This window comes from Aphis gossypii, unplaced genomic scaffold (genome assembly GCF_020184175.1).
Source record: "Aphis gossypii isolate Hap1 unplaced genomic scaffold, ASM2018417v2 Contig00322, whole genome shotgun sequence".
Taxonomy (NCBI): domain Eukaryota; kingdom Metazoa; phylum Arthropoda; class Insecta; order Hemiptera; family Aphididae; genus Aphis; species Aphis gossypii.
Genome location: NW_026083065.1, coordinates 97,906 through 117,073, shown reverse-complemented (window position 1 = coordinate 117,073; position 19,168 = coordinate 97,906). Strand labels below are relative to the sequence as shown.

General features: G+C 31.2%; 4 protein-coding genes and 1 pseudogene across 4 annotated transcripts; 3 read left to right on the top strand and 2 right to left on the bottom strand.

Moving 5' to 3' along the window:
• Positions 1-899: 899 nt before the first annotated feature.
• On the top strand, positions 900-1,801 carry LOC126553749 (uncharacterized). The gene is made up of 2 exons (XM_050208868.1): positions 900-1,212; positions 1,275-1,801. The coding sequence occupies exons 1-2, from the start codon at positions 972-974 to the stop codon at positions 1,799-1,801; spliced, it is 768 nt and encodes a 255-aa protein (XP_050064825.1). The 5' UTR covers positions 900-971.
• A 5,226-nt stretch (positions 1,802-7,027) lies between these two features.
• LOC126553748 (52 kDa repressor of the inhibitor of the protein kinase-like) lies at positions 7,028-8,102 on the top strand (annotated as a pseudogene).
• A 3,332-nt stretch (positions 8,103-11,434) lies between these two features.
• Positions 11,435-12,466, bottom strand: LOC126553766 (zinc finger MYM-type protein 1-like). Its single transcript, XM_050208883.1, has one exon. It carries the CDS (start codon positions 12,284-12,286, stop codon positions 11,435-11,437), a length of 852 nt encoding a protein of 283 aa, XP_050064840.1. The 5' UTR covers positions 12,287-12,466.
• LOC126553747 (zinc finger MYM-type protein 1-like) lies at positions 12,303-14,537 on the bottom strand. Its single transcript, XM_050208867.1, has 6 exons — positions 14,529-14,537; positions 14,358-14,391; positions 14,169-14,240; positions 13,947-14,018; positions 12,434-13,689; positions 12,303-12,308 (listed from the first exon to the last, which is right to left on the bottom strand). The coding sequence occupies exons 1-6, from the start codon at positions 14,535-14,537 to the stop codon at positions 12,303-12,305; spliced, it is 1,449 nt and encodes a 482-aa protein (XP_050064824.1).
• A 1,568-nt stretch (positions 14,538-16,105) lies between these two features.
• On the top strand, positions 16,106-16,618 carry LOC126553746 (TBC1 domain family member 5 homolog A). The gene has a single exon (XM_050208866.1). The coding sequence runs from the start codon at positions 16,106-16,108 to the stop codon at positions 16,616-16,618; it is 513 nt and encodes a 170-aa protein (XP_050064823.1).
• The last annotated feature ends 2,550 nt before the right edge of the window (positions 16,619-19,168 follow it).

The window sequence follows — 19,168 nt, the reverse complement described above, 5'->3', positions numbered from 1 at the left end:
TTTGTTGATTTTGTTGTGGTATCAGGTGGTTCTTCATTACCCTTGGACTCTGCTCCTTGTGCGGCGTTGTCCTTTTGTTCTACGAAAAAATGTGTTAGATTATATTGGATAAATGTATAATGGAGTATAACGCATGCTTACCCGGTTCTACACGACCGCACTGTGGATATATTGCACTATTACTGCCGGTTATGGCTTCGTGTGTACGTTCTGCAATGGTTTTGAGTCCGAGGCCAACAATGGTGGCAACGTTACCATAGTATTTATCGGTAGTGTTCATTGCTGCCAATATTGATTTTTTATCCGCCTCCCATACCTGATCTTTTGTCGGGTTGGTCATATTGTTATAATCGACATCGTGTTGGAACGTGACTTTATCCATTTCTGTCCTAGGCAACGAACATCCGATAAACTTATTGTTCGCGTCATATAACTTATTACCCGGTCCTGTATATGAACTTCCAAACCACGTGATACCACCATTATCACATGCTGCCTCTTGATTATGAATTTTTTCATAGGTTTCTGCATTTTTGCTTCCAACCACGGGTGCCTGGCCCAACAGACCAGTGCACATAGTTAAACCGGCCGATGCCATTGCGAACCACAGACTGATTGTTCGCATCACATGTTTATTATTTTATTATCACCTTCCATGGCTGCCCAATTATGACGTCATCGCGCGAGGAAAAGAACTGGGTGCTTGCTCAAATTATTCTATAATTTCGACGACGACGACGACGACATACGCGGGTCCCCTCCTCTCTGCACCATTACATTTGCCGCATTTACGTACTAAGCCTCGGCCGAATAGCCCCAAAGGGGCGGCCGCTGTACACTGCGGCAAATGTAATGGTGCAGAGAGGAGGGGACCCGCGTATGTCGTCGTCGTGAGTTCATATACAGGACCGGGTAATAAGTTATATGACGCGAACAATAAGTTTATCGGATGTTCGTTGCCTAGGACAGAAATGGATAAAGTCACGTTCCAACACGATGTCGATTATAACAATATGACCAACCCGACAAAAGATCAGGTATGGGAGGCGGATAAAAAATCAATATTGGCAGCAATGAACACTACCGATAAATACTATGGTAACGTTGCCACCATTGTTGGCCTCGGACTCAAAACCATTGCAGAACGTACACACGAAGCCATAACCGGCAGTAATAGTGCAATATATCCACAGTGCGGTCGTGTAGAACCGGGTAAGCATGCGTTATACTCCATTATACATTTATCCAATATAATCTAACACATTTTTTCGTAGAACAAAAGGACAACGCCGCACAAGGAGCAGAGTCCAAGGGTAATGAAGAACCACCTGATACCACAACAAAATCAACAAATAACACTGACTCAAACGGACAATTGCGTACTGATCACCAGCACGTCGATAACTTCGATAATAATTTTTCAACTAGCGGTAATAATATGGAAACTCCTACATCGTCGTCCAAGAGGGCTGCTGATTCCCCAGCGGGTGCTTCCTTTAGCAAGAAATCCAATATGGTTTTACCTGGTACTGCTAGCGCCACTGCTTCTGACAGCGATACGGGAAATCCCAGTCCTGAAAATGCTGTATTACCTAGACCCAATCACATTACAGCAGGCTATACTATGGTATTCAAAAAATGTCATTCATTTATATCATACGGATTGGCTTGGAAAATGTTGGACTTATCTACTACAGTAAAAGGATTGCACGTGGTAACAACTTCGTTGAATCAAATACCGGTCGAATATCCGTTTTTGGACGGATGCGTTGATGCGCGAAAGCGAATTCTAATGATTTAAGCAAATGCCAAATTTCTTTTGAAAAACTATCTAAGTGTTAAAAATTTTGAAAAATTCAATAAGTTCTTCCTCACAAGTTTGCGGCGGCGACGGCGGCGGCGACAGCGGCGGCGACGGCGGCGGCGACGGCGGCGGCGACAGCTTCTCATCTAATATTTCCAAAATTTTATCCTAATAATAAATAAATTATCATTATAAATAATATATTATTTATAAATTTTTAAATTATTATACATACGAATGTGCGTTTCGTAATTTCTTTCGTTACCGTCTCCACGGCTGAGCATACAATTAATTTTTTAAGATCCATTTTTTATTAATGGCCTAAAATATTAATAAAATTGTTATTAACACAAACAAATAATTATTTATAATGAAAATAGTCGTTAATTATTACTAATAGCAATGATTGATAACAGTTTTATTTCAGCCATATATATAATATAATAATAATAATTGAAGAGTCTCACTAGAAACTCCTTTCTGTGCATAAGTAACACCGATAAGAAACAGCACACCGACAACCGATAGCGAGACTATTATACATTAAGTTTCGTTTCTAATATATAATATAATATAATATAATATTTGTTGGCTCGTCTTCGGCTTTAATAATAACAAACTAATGGGCCTTAGCGGCCGGGAGGATAGGCAACTTATAGCACTACCGTCCCATGAACAATAATAATAAAAAGGCAATTGTTGTAATTAAAGTGACTTAGAAATTGTATAATATATTACTTGACCACTTGGTCCAATAAATTTATAAATTTATAGTTAACAATATATTATATCACAGAGTAGTTAACATCAGTCAAGTTGAACAATATTAAATTATACAAAAATAATATATCAAATAATAATAATAATAAGTGACCCGTCGGTCAGATGACAATTTAATAATAGCTGGTGCACCACATACCCTTGTGGTTATGACTTCTTGAGGTGCCGGGATCCGTATAATAATCAATTTAAATACAATAAAAAGTACAGGATTGATCCCGCACACACTCAAGAACGCCGCTAACCTTAACATGAAGAACAATCACAATACACACTGCTACAGCGGACACACAACTCAACAAACCACGAAAAACACAGTCTTCTGCTGGTAGTCAATGACCGCCCTAAACTAGGGGAAAAACAATTAAATGATTGGCAATAAGAGCGCGAACGATATTTATCAGACAGAAGAAATCACAAGCACAAGAAAAACGTGGTTTGACAGCTGCAGCAGGAACAAAAAAACAGTATGGTAAGGCTGGCTGGACAGTGGACAGCGGACAAAAGTGAAGTGAATGAATTTACATGTAACGGACGAGAGAAAACGAAAAAACTCAAAAGAACGGTATTTCAGTGTCACCACACTAAAAAATAAACAATGGAAAAACTAGAAACTTTGTGACACTGAAAGCATGACTAAATGAAAAACTTAAAGTTTTGAACATAACCGAATAATAAGAAAACATTGATAATGATTCCACAGCTGGCCGGTCGCACACTAACGCCTGATAAGCGTCAGCCGACGAAGGCTGCAACTTTGGAACGCACCGTTACGTAGGTACACATGAAAACGATAACATATAACTAAATGAAACGAAACGGAACATGCTACATTGAATACCAACAATATTATTGATATATTATTATAGTATCAAACTATTAAATAATATGTTAAAAATACTTTAAATAAACCTAGACTCAGTCAATTTACTATATTCTGAACTTTCTGTTGATAACGTTACTTATGTTCAGTGGCGGTTTTCCTGGGGAGGCAAGAATAAGAGAAATATATGGTTAATATTATTTAAATTATAAAACATTCTTTTCTTATATTTTCAAATATATACACTATTATAAAAGGGAAATGAATAAAATATATATTTAAATTATGTATTGAAGGAACTATGGAGAGTCCGTGCCCAGTCACAGTCTTTAAATAAGACCGTGGTGCCTATATATAAAAGACTGCCCAGTGACCGTGCGCGACAAGGGAATACCTATATTATTAATATTGTTTATAGAATATACTAATAAATAATAATATACTGTAAATTACTATGTACAATATACTACGGCTGCCCCTCCATACATCCCGGCAAGTCGACGGCGTGCGGCGGCCTCCCACTTTCTCAGGAGGCAACCGCCGCTGACGTTATCGATACGTTACATGTGTACACTAATTTACACACACAGACGCGTATAAAATATGCAAGTAGCGCATGCGTGATTCTCTGTGGAGACTGCACATTACCGTTGCCTCCGTTTGAAAACGTCACTGCGCCTCGGCGGCTAATTACTAATCATTCTTTGGGAACAAATAGAGTTTAGGTATTAAGCATGTGTACACTGTACAACTAGATTGTTTATGATATAAGAGTTAATCCCTATCACTGATTATTGTACGTTATCACTAAATAAGTTATTACTTATTATCAATAATAATTGATAATTGTATACTAGAACTACTAAAGTAGTAACTCAAAACTAGAAGAACTCTTTATAGGTGTATGTGTCTAAGTTTTATTCAAATTAAAGATATATAGTATATTGTATATTATTATACATTATATACCAGTAAATAATTTTAAGTATGAGAAATAATAAAAAGGAAACAGTCCTCTAACAGGTTTTTAAAGAAAGAATACCTACCTACTGTTTTTAAATAAAATAAATGTTTAGAAGGGTGCAAAATTGTTGCCTCCTCAAAAATTTTATGCCAGAACCGCCACTGCTTATGTTAGTAATGTAAACTTTTTATGTGCTAATTTCTTGAGTGATAAAGTTTTTCTTAGACCATTTGTATACCATTGTGGGAAAGAGGAGGTTTTAAAGTGGCAATTAGGTACAAATTGAATGACTGATTTATGCAATGCATCGTAAAAGGCGTGTACCACGGAGTCAAGACCGAGAGGTATAATTGTAGAAGCCAATCAAATGATGCAATAAAAGATCTGATATTAGTGTAGTTAGCTTTACGAAAGTTAAAAAATGAGTGATCACGTTCACAGTAGGTTATAGGTGTGTTAAAAGGAACAAAGAGATATAATGCTGGGTGATACAAATCAATAGGTACAATCGGTTCATCAGACTTCTCAACTACCAAAGAAAATATGTTACTAAAAACTAAATTTAGGAGAGAACTGGTTTTGTTAATAATATTATTACTCTGGAAAAAAGAGTGAGATGCAAAAGTTTCTGGAATACAGTGAGCACTTACTGGCGTTGAATAAGAGTAAACTAACCCATTCACTTCATTTTCCCAAATGATCACCGGCAAGTTGTAGTCACCACAAAAAAATATAAATATGATTCGGGAATTGACGGATAATTGATTCAACGGATTTAATGTGTGACTCGTAGATGAATGGAGAAGAAGAAGGAGGAATATAAACTCCACTAACAATAATTTTCAATGAACCAGTAGAGATACGCACAAAAAGTTGTTCAACATTTGATTCTAAAATAGAAATTGGATATGAAGTTAAGTCTTTACGTACGCCAATGAGAATACCACCACCCTTTAGAGAAGTATTAGTAAAGTTACTTCTGTCACATCTATAAATAATAAAATTAACAAAGCCTAATTCACAATCAGAAATACAACCATTTAACCTAGTTTTGGTAAGAACAATAAAACCATAATTAATAGCAGACACATTACATTTAAAGTTAGTAAGTTTAGACCTGATCCTGCGGCAGTTTTGATAGAAACCAGTTAGTGGGCCTTGGTAGACAGGAGTTTTTGGTTTTACTTGGATGCTGACTGATGTTGGATATCTAAGTTTTTTGAAGCGTTGAAGCCAACCTTTGGAAGCCCGTTGTGAAATAGAATTCTCAGTCCAACCTCACCGTTTTTGTCTTGCTATCAAAGCTCTCATGACAAGAGCGCAAAAGTCTCCGTTCCAAGGCGGTTTTGTCTTTTGTTAATTTAAATCTTTGAGGGAAAAGCGTGCCAGAACGTTTAGCCTTTATATATTCGCTGAACAGGCACAAGGCCAACTCTTTAGTGTCGAAGATTATTTTTAGAGGGCGAGCAGAATCAGTACGATTTTTACCAAGTAATAAACTTGGAAGAAGATGTTATTGAAGCCCCTAAAGATCCGAGAATTTCTTTAAATTTTGACTTGTCATGAGTAACACTCTCGGGGATTGACGAAGAAGAAGATTCTACAATGCCATACGCAATCAGGTTTGTCGAGCAATGCTCACGTTCAAATTGCTCATGCATAACTTGTGAAACAACTTCATGCGACTGAATCGAGGAAGTAGTAATATCAAGAATAACCATTTTCCCTTAAGATCTTCCAATTCATCTTTTTTTTTTTTTGAGTTTTCTGCCTTAATCTCAGTGATTAGAGAGGAAACTTGCTTTAAATTATTTTTAAGTTCCGCAGATATTGGAAGGAAAAAATAAATAATAGAAAATCGTAAAAATATCATTCTTGATATTGAGGCAATTATTTTGTGTGGTCGGCAAAATATGGCACTAAGAGGTCATCGTGACTGGAAACATTTTCAAAACATTCTCAGATGACAAACAAAGTAATGACAGTAATTTTAGGTCAATTCTTCGATATAGGGCCCAAGGTGATAGAGATATGAGATCATATCTTGAAAGTTCTGGTACCATTAAGTGTACAAGTTCTGCTAGTCAAAAAATAATAAAAATAATAAATAATAATAATAATAATAATAACGAAATAATCGATTCCTGTAACAAAGTATTATTAAATAAAATAATTTCAAGAGTAAACGAAGCAAAATGTTTTTCTGTTCTCGCTGACGAAACGGCCGATGTGTCGAGTATAGAACAGGTATCTTTGTGTGTCAGATATGTCGAATTAAACACCCTTGAACTTCATGAAGATTTTTTGCAATTCGTTCCTGCTGTTGACATGACAGGAAAGGGAGGGATTGGCAAAATTAATAATTGATAATCTGCAACAATTTGGCATAGATACGACATATTTACGTGGTCAGGGGTATGATGGGTTAGCCTCTATGTCGGGTAAATTAAATGGCGTTCAAGCACATATTAAAGACATACACCCATTAGCAATTTATGTACACTGTTCAGCACATGTGTTAAACCTGGTAGTATCTAAATCATGTAGCGCGACACAAATAAGAGATTGTTTAGCAACTTTGGGGAAAGTTCGCGATTTCTTTATTTTTCCGAAAAGAAAATCAATTCTTCGATTTCATATTGAAAATTTATCAGAAATGTCCACTAAAAAATCATTGAAAAGAAATTGCGAAACTAGATGGATAGAACGATTTTACGCAATAAACGATTTTATGGAACTTTATGAGTATGTCATTGAAGCATTGGATACAATTTCAGAATGGGACGATAATGATACTTCGAATAAAGCAAGGCGTCTTAGAAGTTCTATTTTAGATATAGAGTTTGTGATATCATTATTCGTATTGAACAAAGGTTTTAGTATAGGTTTACCACTTTCAAAGTTCCTACAAAAATCAAATATCGATCTTAAATTGGCTGTACATTTAGCAAATGATACAAAAAAAGAATTACAAGAACTTCGAACACACGCCGATGATGTTTTTAAAAAAATATTTGAAGAAGTAAAAGTAGTAGCCAAAAAATTCGATATTTAAATTAAAATTCCGAGATTAACAAAAAAACAAACTAATAGAAGCAATATACCATTAAATACTCCGGAACAATATTATCGAGCATCAATTTTAATTCCTTATCTTGACAAATTTATTACAGAGTTAGAAGAAAGGTTCACTGTTCATCGATCGATTTTATCAAGTTTCGATTCTCTGTTTAGGGAAAATGGTTCCATTGAAGATATTATAATTCTTTCAAATAAATACATTGAAGATTTACAGAATTATGGGACTCAAAATGAAATTATTGAAGCAGAGTACAAATTATGGCAGAGAAAACTCATGCAAACAACGGAAAATTTTAATAATGCTTTAGAGGCTATGACTATGTGTGACCGGTCAATTTATCCGAATATATTTAAACTTCTCCAAATTTTAGTCACGCTTCCTGTATCCTCTGCAACAAATGAAAGATCATTTTCAAACTTAAAACGAATAAAAACATATCTAAGGAATTCCATGTCAGAGGTAAACTATTATTATAAACTTAAAACTTCTTTTAATTTACAATAAATAAAATACTTTGTTTATTTTTTTGTTTATAGGGAAGATTGAACGGTTTAGCTGTGCTATCAATAAATAAAAATTACTCAATAAAACCTGAAGAACTTATTGAAGAACTGGCGAAAAAAAAAGACGTCTACCTTTTTTATTATAAAAACTATTAATTGATATTTATAAATTCATAATAATAGTGAAATATAATATAATATAAATAATATAATTATTAACTTAAAACTCGTATGTATTTTATTATAATGTTATAAACTTACACTTAATATTAAGACCTCCCCGCCACAAAAATATTGAAAATACGCCACTGCCCAGGGCAGTTCAGGAAGGGCGGAATTTCTATATCATTTCCAAGAGCAAAACAGTTTTCAAAAACATGCAATTTATGTAAGTCATTTGAATAATATTTTGTAGGTCTAAAAGTATAAATACAAATTGGCAAGTTGTAGCTTATAACCCAGAAACACTAAAAATCAAAGTGGTAAACACAGAAACGTTAGATTTTGAGGGGGCACTCAAGTTAGTACCTTCTTTCTCGGGATGATCAGAATCAGATTTAGCGTCTTTTGAAACTAAATGCGAATTCATTTTTAAAAATATTTCCGATAATAGCTCAATTAAAGGGTAACGCTTTTGAGGTGGTCCGATATAAAGAAATCAATACCTGGGAGGAATTACTAACGCACGCACTAAGCGTATTCATAACAGGCATATCGCAATCCATCGGTATAATATTAAAAGCGCGTAACATTAAAATATTTGAGGAGGCGGTTTTACACGCAATGGAGGAAGAGAAATCGACCGAGTATTTTAGAAGTGCACACGGGTATAATAAGTCCCAAAATAATAAAAATAAATTTGATAAAAAGAGTATAAAAGATAAAAGTTCGATAAAATGCCACCGTTGTGAACGATTAGGTCATTACGCAAACGAATGTAGGACGAGCGAAAATAAATACCTAATTTTAGGAATCCAAACAGCGGTCAAAGTACAAGTACTGAGATAAAACGAGAATATTCTAGCAAATTTTGCAAGTACTGTAAAAAACCGAATCATGATATTAGCGAATGTCGAAAGCTAAAAGATAAAAAAAGATTAGAAGGGGGAAATAATGAAAATAACGAAAACAGATCTATTGAGGAAATTCGAGCTGGGAATAATAATGTACGTATAATCATATGAACCTATAAGAATTTTCAGTGATAAAAACAAAATGTTCTGTAAATTTGTAATTTTCATTTCTCAAAATTGATAAACCTGTGCGAGAGCTACAATTGAGTGCTCACACTATTCACGAATCTGTAGTAATCCGGCATATTACACTATTATTTAATTACATCATTCCTGTTACCCTGAGCTGATATTAGTTGTTTAGATTTAGAATACTGTATATTAATATATTATATTTAATAATAGATAATTAGATAATTGGATTATGATGCCATTTCGATTTCTTCTGGTAATTCAGTAGTACGAAAAGTTTGATTTAAATCGATTAAGTCACTATCGTTTCCCCCAAGGGCGTCTCTGGCCCTATTTTCAAGGGGGGGGCGACTTATTGATACAATTTAAAAAAAAAACCAAGAATATAAGCAAAATCAATTTATTAATTTATAATTTATAAGTAAAAATAGTAACGCCTCGCTGGACAATTCATTTTAATCTGAAAATTGTATACGTACAAATTATTTATATGTAAAAACAATATAACATATATATTATAATGTTTAGTTAATAATAATAATAAAAAATCGAATTATAATCTTTTAATTAAGTACCAATTAATAATAATATATCATTATTCTATAAAATAAATTCTTTATTTATAATGAATAAACTCTTATTAGTAAATAATAATGAATTATAAATAAATTAAATTATCCGTGGTTACGAAAAATATTATAACTTTAAAGTGCTTAAATATAAGTATAGTGTTGTAATAAAATAATAGTATGATGGTATATAATACTAATCACGATAAAAACCCTTCGTAAGTGTCGTATATTGTAGACAGTCGTCCAAAATTATTACTTAATATGTATAAAAGAATATTTTTAAATAAAATACGGGAAAGGAAGGTGAAGCAAAATGTGCTAAGGCAACAAGAAAATTTCGTATATAAGACCGCCGTACACACGGGCAGGGGGAATCCCGCTGTCGCTGAGTGAGTCGGCGAGAGTGTAGGTACGACGATCGTACGTGTGAAATCGACAAGCGCACACCATCGTACCTTACTAGTTAACAGTGCCATTCTAATTTATTTTAGAGAGTGTCATTAACTAGCGAATACTAGGGTAAGACGTACTTAGTTGGTTATACCGTGTATACTGAAATACGGGTATACCACAAAGTTGCGCCCAACGGGGTTTTTATCCACGGTCGGAGACATTTTTTTTTTTTTGTGCGTTTGCCCTGGTACCTCAACCTTGGCACGTTTATTTTTTCGAAGTGTATATGTACGAGAAGTACAAAAATTTTACGTGTGGTCTGGATTCACACCTAATTTTTTTTGGTACAAGTGAAGTACGACAATTGTGTACGTTTCGGTAGAAACCCAGAACGCGATTTTGTGTGTTTGTATACCGTGTGGGTAACAAATACACGCTCGATTTTTGTCTTGCCGACAAGACAACGCTTGTGCCACGTGAGTACAATTTTGCGAATCGTCTACAGTCAATACGACGTATACGTCAAGGTGAGCAGCGATTTGTAATATACATAGATATTAATATTAGGATTGTAGACTAGGATTTTTTTTTTTTGTACAGGATTTTTTTTTTCATAATAGATGACCGCAAAAATTAAAATTTAAATTTAAATTAAATTAAAAAGTTAGTTTTAAGTATAAGTTAAGTAAACTAATTTTATTATGATATGAATGACGAACATCTTATAGCTTTTGGGGAAAAAATTACAAAATTAACAGATATCTATTTACAAAAGAAACCAAATCTTATTGAAGCATGCAAATCTAAACAATTAAAAAGTGTAGGAACCGTAGATAACCTAAGGGCTAGATTATCTAAATATTATAAGGGGATATTAGAATTAGACGACATAGAAGAAACCTTAAGCGATCCACAAAAACACCAAGTTCAAAAAAATTCAATAACAGATAGAATTGATATTAAGGAATTACTTATACAAGCAATTTAAGTGATTCACGTCCAGTGCCGCAATTAGGTTTTGTGGGGCCCTAATGCGAAAAATGTTATGCCCCACCCCTTATACTCGTATTACAGTATAATAAAAAAAAGTTAGTGTTGCAACTAACCTTTGATATACCTACCCCTAATACAAGACAAAATACATAGCTACCAATTTTTAAAATTTTTCAATTCATGTTAGTTATATTAAGTTTATCATATTCTTAAACACAACTTTAATAATACATCAGTTATTAGCATTCAAGTAGTGAAATTAATAAAAAGCAATTAATTTATTAAACAATATTACATTCAAATTTAACAGTGATTTTATTTTAAAAAGTTTTTCTTTCTAGATTTAATGTTAGCAAAGTCATTTATCAATTTGTCAAGATCAAGTTCTTTAGTTTTTGATTTTTCTATGTTAAGTATACTGATGCCAGTTAATCTGTCTTGTGAAATTGAATTCCGAAGATAGTTTTTCAATAATTTTAATTTTGAAAATGACCTTTCGGCTGTAGCGACGGTAACTGGAAGACTTAAGTATATAATAGAAGCAGTCAGAATTTCACTGTACAGTGATGAAAGATCATTTTCAATTACAAAATATGTCAATTCTTGAATAGTTTGAATTTTTGTATTTATAATAAATTCTTTTAATGAAATTAGTTGTCTTATCAAATCTGTTGTGACATCATTATTGTAAAATGATATGAAATCATAACAAGATTTAACTATTTCTGACTCTTTCATGGCAACTATATTTTGTGGAAGTAAAAATTCAAAATTTCTTGAAACAGAATGAAGTCCTTTAAATCGATCTCGCAACTGAAATAAAGCTGTATCAATGAGAGGATAAAAAATTGCTACACGAAATTTTTCTTCGGGCACATCAAATCGTCTATCTCCTTGAATTTCTCCAAAGTATTGTTTTGAATATATTTTACGGGTTGTAGGTTTTGTAATAGATATACCCCATTTATGACATAATCCAGTTGCTGATGCAACGAGTTCATCATAATCTCCTCTCATTTTTTCAATTGATAAAATTGTTCCTTGCAATAAGTCACATGCCTTGTGAAGATTGGTTTGTGGTGATTGTAGTACCTTTGATACAACCGATAAAGGTTTTAAAATATTTTCCCAAATGGTCATTAACATAACAAATTCAAATGATTCCATTTTTTTTTTCAGTGATTTAGCTCTATTTTTTTCATCAGTTTTATCACTTGTTAATAATATATTAGTTAAAGATTTTAAAACGTTTATAAAATTAAATTTAAGGGAATACACAGCGCTGTGTCTTGCTTCCCATCGAGTGGCACACACTTTTTTTAATACTTTATTTCTTATTTGATCTGCAATCTTTTCGCCAAAAGCCAATGATGTCCATCTAGGTGCACTCTTGCTAAAAAACAGAAATATATCTTGTACAACATCAAAGAATAAAGCTACTTTTTGAGAGCTTTTAGCAATATCAGAAATAACCAAATTGAGGTTATGAGCTGTGCAATGAATGTAGGAAGCACTTGGTACAACATCTGAAATCCTTTTTTGGACACCAGTATATGCACCACTCATAACTGATGCCCCATCATACCCTTGACCTCTACATCTTTTTATGTCCAAGTTACAATTGTTCAATATTTCATAAATTAAATTAACATGATCTTCAGCTCCATGATTAATTAATGGATAAAATCCCAAAAAAGATTCCATTATTTTGAAAGATTTTTCATCATAATCAACTACAACATATCTTATAATTAAACTAACCTGGTCTACTTTTGTGATATCTTGAGTAGAGTCCATTATTATAGTAAAGCATTGAGCATTTCGAATCTCGTCACAGATTAATTTTTTAACATTAAACGCCAATAGTTCGATGAGCTCATTCTGTATTTTCCAACTAAGATATTTTATTTTCATTTCTTCAGTGTAAAGTAATCTGTTCAATACAGGATCATATTCGGCAAGAAGTTTAACGGTGCGTAGAAAATTCCCTTCTGAAACAGTATTTTTTTTCCCTTCATTTCCTCTTAATGCACAGTTTCCAGCAGTAAGACATAAAATAATTTTTATTAATCTAGTCAAAACATCTTTCCAAAATTGAGCTTCAATCGAAATTTGTTTCTCTAAATTTTTTTCGATTGTTTCATTTTTAACCCAGAGTAATCGTATTTGAACAGCTTCTAAGTGTTGATGGGATTTTTCATGTTTCATTATTTTTGTACTCAAATTTTGCCAGTCACATATACCATGAATCCAATTATACTTGAAATTTCCGTTCAATCTGTTAGCAAAGAGCCAACAAGTTTCACAGTATACCTTATTCATTATAACTGAAAAACATAACCATTGCCTTGGAATTTTCATTCCAGTTTTAGTAGTCAAATGATAATAATCAATTGAAAAAGAACGACCTGATTCTTTCAAACTGACATTTTTCAAAAAATATTGGTTTGTTGGCTTACATGGACCATATGCAATAATTTGTTTTTTTAAGTTAAAATCAGTTATGTTGTCAGTGAACTTGCCTCTATCAGTAGGGTATTCTGAATTCAAATCAAGTGTAATATTTTCCACTAAAAAACAAAAAACAACTGATTAAAATAAAAGATAATAAATAAGTTATATAAGTAATAAGTCAGTAAAATAAAAATAATTAGGTTTGTTATATAATGAATTTCTTAGTTATTACATAAAATACTCAGGAAATTTCTATTATGTTTAAAATTGAGTAAAAGTAAATCTTTGTTTGTTAATGTTTGTTTAGTTAAAGAATGTAAACTATTTAGGAAAAAATATATACACAATAATAATAAAATTAATTATTAAGTACCATTTATTGCAGTTGATTCTGTGTTCAATATAACTGATTCGACCTCATTATGTTCTAGATGAGCACTTTCATCTAAAATACATTTTAGAAAACATTATTTATTATTTACTGTTATTTATTAAAATTTTTATGTAAATAATAATATTATAATGTTTAGTTAAAAATTTGAACTATTTAGGAAAAAATATATATACAATAATAATAAAATTAATTATTAAGTACCATTTATTGCAGTTGATTCTGTGTTCAATATAACTGATTCGACCTCATTATGTTCTAGATGAGCATTTTCATCTAAAATAAATGTTTGAAAAACATTTTCGTCACATTTTTTTATAAATTAACATAATATAAAATATAGTATTGTACAATACTTAAATATTGGTAATCAAATATATTTTTTTTTAATACCTAGGTAGTTAGATATGCTACTAGTAGCTACTGACTACAATAATACACACAGTAATTTATTGTATAATTGTATTGGTATACTATATGTCAAGTTACGAGTATACTTAGCAATTTGTAAAGTTTTCAAAAATAATTTAACTACAAAAATGAAATATTTCAAATAAAACTTACTTTGTTCATGTTGATCCACTTTAAAAAAACTTTTAATTTTTTTATTAGTTTTTAAAATAATTTGCTTTTCCTCTTCTTTTTTTTTCCTTTTAGCTGAACCACTAAGTACTTTGGATTTCATCATTTTTCAAAGAATTTTTAAGTTAGGTAGTAAAAACGATAGTAAAACAATAAAATCAAAGCTCAACGCTCAGCAAAGAATTAAAATATTTTTAAAATAATTATAACCATAAATATAAGCGAATTCACTATTTAGTGCGTTCTGCCATATACAAGCAGGTATACTGAATACTGGTTACTGAATACTGATATGTGATTGTATGTCCATGCGTGTGTTAGCGTGTGTACAATGTTGAGAGTTATAAATAAATCTATTTTTAATTTTCAAATGTGAATTACCATCGTAAATGTAAACAAGCTTATCGGTGGTCTCAATTTTATCGGATACTTATTTATAATTTATATTAACATCATTTGGCATTTGATTGTAAAATAATAACAATTTATTATAGAAATATAGAATATTGTAAATTTTTCATCTTCTTTTTTAATAATCGAGGACTTAATTTTTTCTTTTGATGATGGGCCCCCCATTTAAACATAAAAACCTGGCTAGGGAATGCAACGCATACCTTGCGTCCCCTATTGTTGCGGCACTGTTCACGTCCGGAAACAAGTAATAGCGCTAATAATAAACCTAAAACAACTGCTAACGACCTTCTAAAATATCTAACATATTAGGAAATAACGCAAATAAATTAATAACTCAGGCAGATAAATGTTTAAATACTAGTAATAATTTATATCAAAATAATTTAGAACAAGGCCCTGATAACAAATATAATAACTTAATCAACTTAGATCATACCGAAACAACAAAAAGAGAACATATATATACGAAGATATTGAAAGTGCAAATAAAACAGAATCAAATTTAAATACTACCTTTTTTAGTAACTCGAAATCTGTAATAGAAAACAAACCCGAAAAACTACATATAGCAAATAAAAATTCAAAACACAAAATGGAAAAAATAATAATTAAACCAGACAGCTTTTCCGGACACGGGGACATTAAAACATTTATTTTACAATATGAAAAAGCAGCACAAATAAACAATTGGGACGACAATGAAAAAATAAAATTTTTATCAATATTTTTAAAAGACACAGCTAATAAATTTCTACAAAACTTGGAAAACAAAGGACGGAACTGGTCATGGGAAAATTTAAAAAGTGAATTTATTAACGAATTTCAACCTATAGGATACTCCATAATTTTAAAGGACAAATTAGAAAATAGGAAACAAAACGATTTAGAGTCAACTTCTAGTTTTGTTACAGAAATAGAATACTTATGTAATCAAGTAGACAAAGATATGAAAGAGGAAGATATTTGTGTTTATATACTTAAAGGCATAAGAGAACCTATAGGTATTACACGCAATTTCGCTTCACGACAACAGTAATTTAAAAAAGTTAAAAGAAAATTTGAAAAAATACGAACTAATGCAATTTAGAATTAATTCAAGAACCTCAGGACTTAACGAATATACGGCAATATTAAACAAACAAGTTATGCAATTAAATACCGAAACTAGAGACAGTAATCAAGAAATTAAACGTCTAAATACAAAATTAGAAGAAATAGACAGTTATTATAAGAATAAAATTGATAAATTATGCACCGAAATGAGTAATTTTAAAAAATATGACAAGATAGTAAATTTTGAAGATAGATCTAGCAACAGAGATAAAAGTCCATATTCAGGCAAATCAAATTATAAAGGTTGGAACAATTATAGAGAAAATAGTCCTTACCCTGATAGGTATAACAATAATAAATACAGAGATACATACGATAATAAAGGATACAGAGAGAACAGTAGAGAAAGGGATAGGTCTTATTCAAGAGAGAGGAAAAACTCATACGACAGGTCTAAAAATAGAAGCAAAGATCGTGGAAATAATTCAAATACCAAACAATACAGTAGGGAAAACAGTAGAGAAAAATACTCGAGATCAACATGTTACAAATGCAACAAAAAAGGACACTATGCAAATGATTGCCATTTTTCAAAAAACGAATAGTACCCGAGTTAAATGAAAAATCGGAATATCTAACTCGGGAAACAAATAATATTAATACTAATACCGACACCTCAAAATTTAATAAAGATAAGCAAACTGAAAAAAATAATTATATACAATATGTAGAAAATTGGTACAAATCATTAAATTCAAATAAATTAATAAATAAAGAAGTATACAACAAAGACGAAAAAATTATAGAAAACATCGTAAGAATAAGTAGTTTGAACCCACTAAATGAATTTCAAAAATTCCTACTCAGCAATAATAATAGAACCAACTTCCTATGCGATTATAGTGAACAGATAGTACATATTTTTTCATTACCTAATCATATCGCAATCGGTCATTGCATAAGCCAATGCCTTACCATGTCAAAAGGAATCGCATTACAATTTAGAAATAAATTCAATAACGTGAAAAATTTAATAGCCCAACAGAAAAAGACTACCGAAATTGCTTACTTGAAAAACGGAAGACAATGGATTCTATACCTCATAACAAAAAATAAGTATTACGATAAATCAGCTATCAGCGTATTCTAACATTTTTAACACACTAATTAATACTAGAGAATTTTGCATAGAAAATAATATTACTACTTAAGCACTACCAAAAATTTGCACTAGACAAGATAAAAAAGATTGGAAGATTATTTCTACCATGATAAAATTTATTTTTCAAGACTCACAAATAAAAATTTTAATATGCCTATTACCAGGGAATTACGACAAAAAACAAAATAAATACTTACAGAACAATGACCCACAAACCAATGACTTCACGTTAGGGAAAAACTTCAATAACATAATCAACAATAAATTAAAGGCTGAAATCGAACAAATTGCAGGTTCATTTATAAAATCTGAAAACTTACCCGCAGACGGTGACTGTGGTGCACACTGCACAGTGCACATGCACTACGTATATGCTTAAAACAACATGGCATATATAGAAAGACGGTAGAAATACTAAACATGCTCGGAATTCCTAATTGCAAATCGGGTTACTACCTCAAAGATGACGATCTAGCGTTTATATGTGATCAATTTAATTTCAACCTATATATAATACATGAAAATTCCGAATACACAAATGCTATAATTTACTGGAAATTAAATAGAAAAAAAAGCGGGCTAGTGAGTACCGCTCTGATGTACATTAGGTGCCGTATGGATCATTATTATATATTATAGGAGTGTTAAATTTGAATCCAATGATAGTTATCATTGTATACGAAAAACGATTCTGAACGAAGATGATTTGTCAGCCTAGGATATAATTTCTAGTGGTTGGTGAAAAAGGTGGTTTATGTTTTAATGGCCTGAATACAACAACATTTAAGTTCTTTTATAATAATTGTAAGCTAAACTTATGAAAAACCTTGTATTAAATTTTCAACTCTTAGCTACTTATACAAAAAATTTTATGAAATATACCTACAAAATAATTTGCAAGTATTCATAGTTTTGATGAATTTTTGTCAATATTTGAACTTCAAATGCTAATAAAAAAAAATTGTGCCTATGTATTCTTATAATTTTTTAATCACTATAATAATAACTTATGAGGAACTTTGCATTAAATTTTCAAGTATTTTGATTTGGCCAAAAAAATTTTATCGACACTTCAAAAATATTTTTTCAGAAAAATTGAAAATTTCAGTTGTCTATAAATAGCTCAAAAAAAGTCAAAATATTTTGAAATTTAAATCACGTAAAGAAAACGCGAATCTTAATAACTGGTAAAATTTTCAAGTATCTACGACTTATACTTTTTGAATAATAACAAATATCAAAAATCGTTTGAGGCTAAACTGTTATTTAACGCGGTTTTTGTAAAAATTTAAATTTCAAACACTCATAAAAATTTTTTGTCTGAATCCGGTAGAGTTTTTTTTACAGATATTTGAAGAAAAATTTATGGAGAACCTTGTACCAAATTTTCAAAACTTAGTTATAAAAGAAAAAAATTTTATGATTTTTCAACTTCAAAATTACTTGCAAATTTTCGCGTTTTCGACAGATTTCGTAAAAATTTGAACTAAAAACGCTTATAAAAAAAAATTGTGACTAACGATTTTTAATTTTTTTTAGCTACAATAAAAACAACTCAGAAGGAACCTTGTATTAAATTTTCAAAACTTTTTGGTCATCCAAAAAATTTTTATTGACACTTTAAAAAAAATTTCTCAAAAAAATCGAAAATTTCAGTGGTCTATAAATAACTCAAAAACAGTCAAAATTTTTTGAAAATTTAACTATATACAGATACCACTGACATTAACATTTGGTGAAAATTTCAAGTATTTTCAGTAATTAGTTTTTGAATTACTACCATAAAAAAAAATCGATTTGGTCGAAAACTGGTTTTGCGTAAAAATTGCCGTTTTTCCGTCATTTTTTTTTTGTTTTTCTCGATTTTTTTGAAAACTGTTGGAAAATGTTAACTTTTTACCTCTATAATGCACCAAGGATATTCACTTTTACATCGGAAACCACCCCCATTGTTTGAAATTGGAGCATTATTTCGACTAGTTATGCTGTACAC

What these genes read in the sequence shown, in the direction of transcription:
- LOC126553749 (XM_050208868.1), top strand. Translation starts at nt 972, where the DNA reads ATGGATAAAGTCACGTTCCAACACGATGTCGATTATAACAATATGACC. An exon ending in GTGCGGTCGTGTAGAACCGG is followed by an intron (nt 1,213 to 1,274) that starts GTAAGCATGCGT and finishes ATTTTTTCGTAG; the next exon opens with AACAAAAGGACAACGCCGCA.
- LOC126553766 (XM_050208883.1), bottom strand. Translation starts at nt 12,286, where the DNA reads ATGGAATCATTTGAATTTGTTATGTTAATGACCATTTGGGAAAATATT.
- LOC126553747 (XM_050208867.1), bottom strand. An exon ending in TAGCATATCTAACTACCTAG is followed by an intron (nt 14,241 to 14,357) that starts GTATTAAAAAAA and finishes CATTTATTTTAG; the next exon opens with ATGAAAATGCTCATCTAGAA. An exon ending in AGAATCAACTGCAATAAATG is followed by an intron (nt 13,690 to 13,946) that starts GTACTTAATAAT and finishes TTTGTTTTTTAG; the next exon opens with TGGAAAATATTACACTTGAT.
- LOC126553746 (XM_050208866.1), top strand. Translation starts at nt 16,106, where the DNA reads ATGCAATTAAATACCGAAACTAGAGACAGTAATCAAGAAATTAAACGT.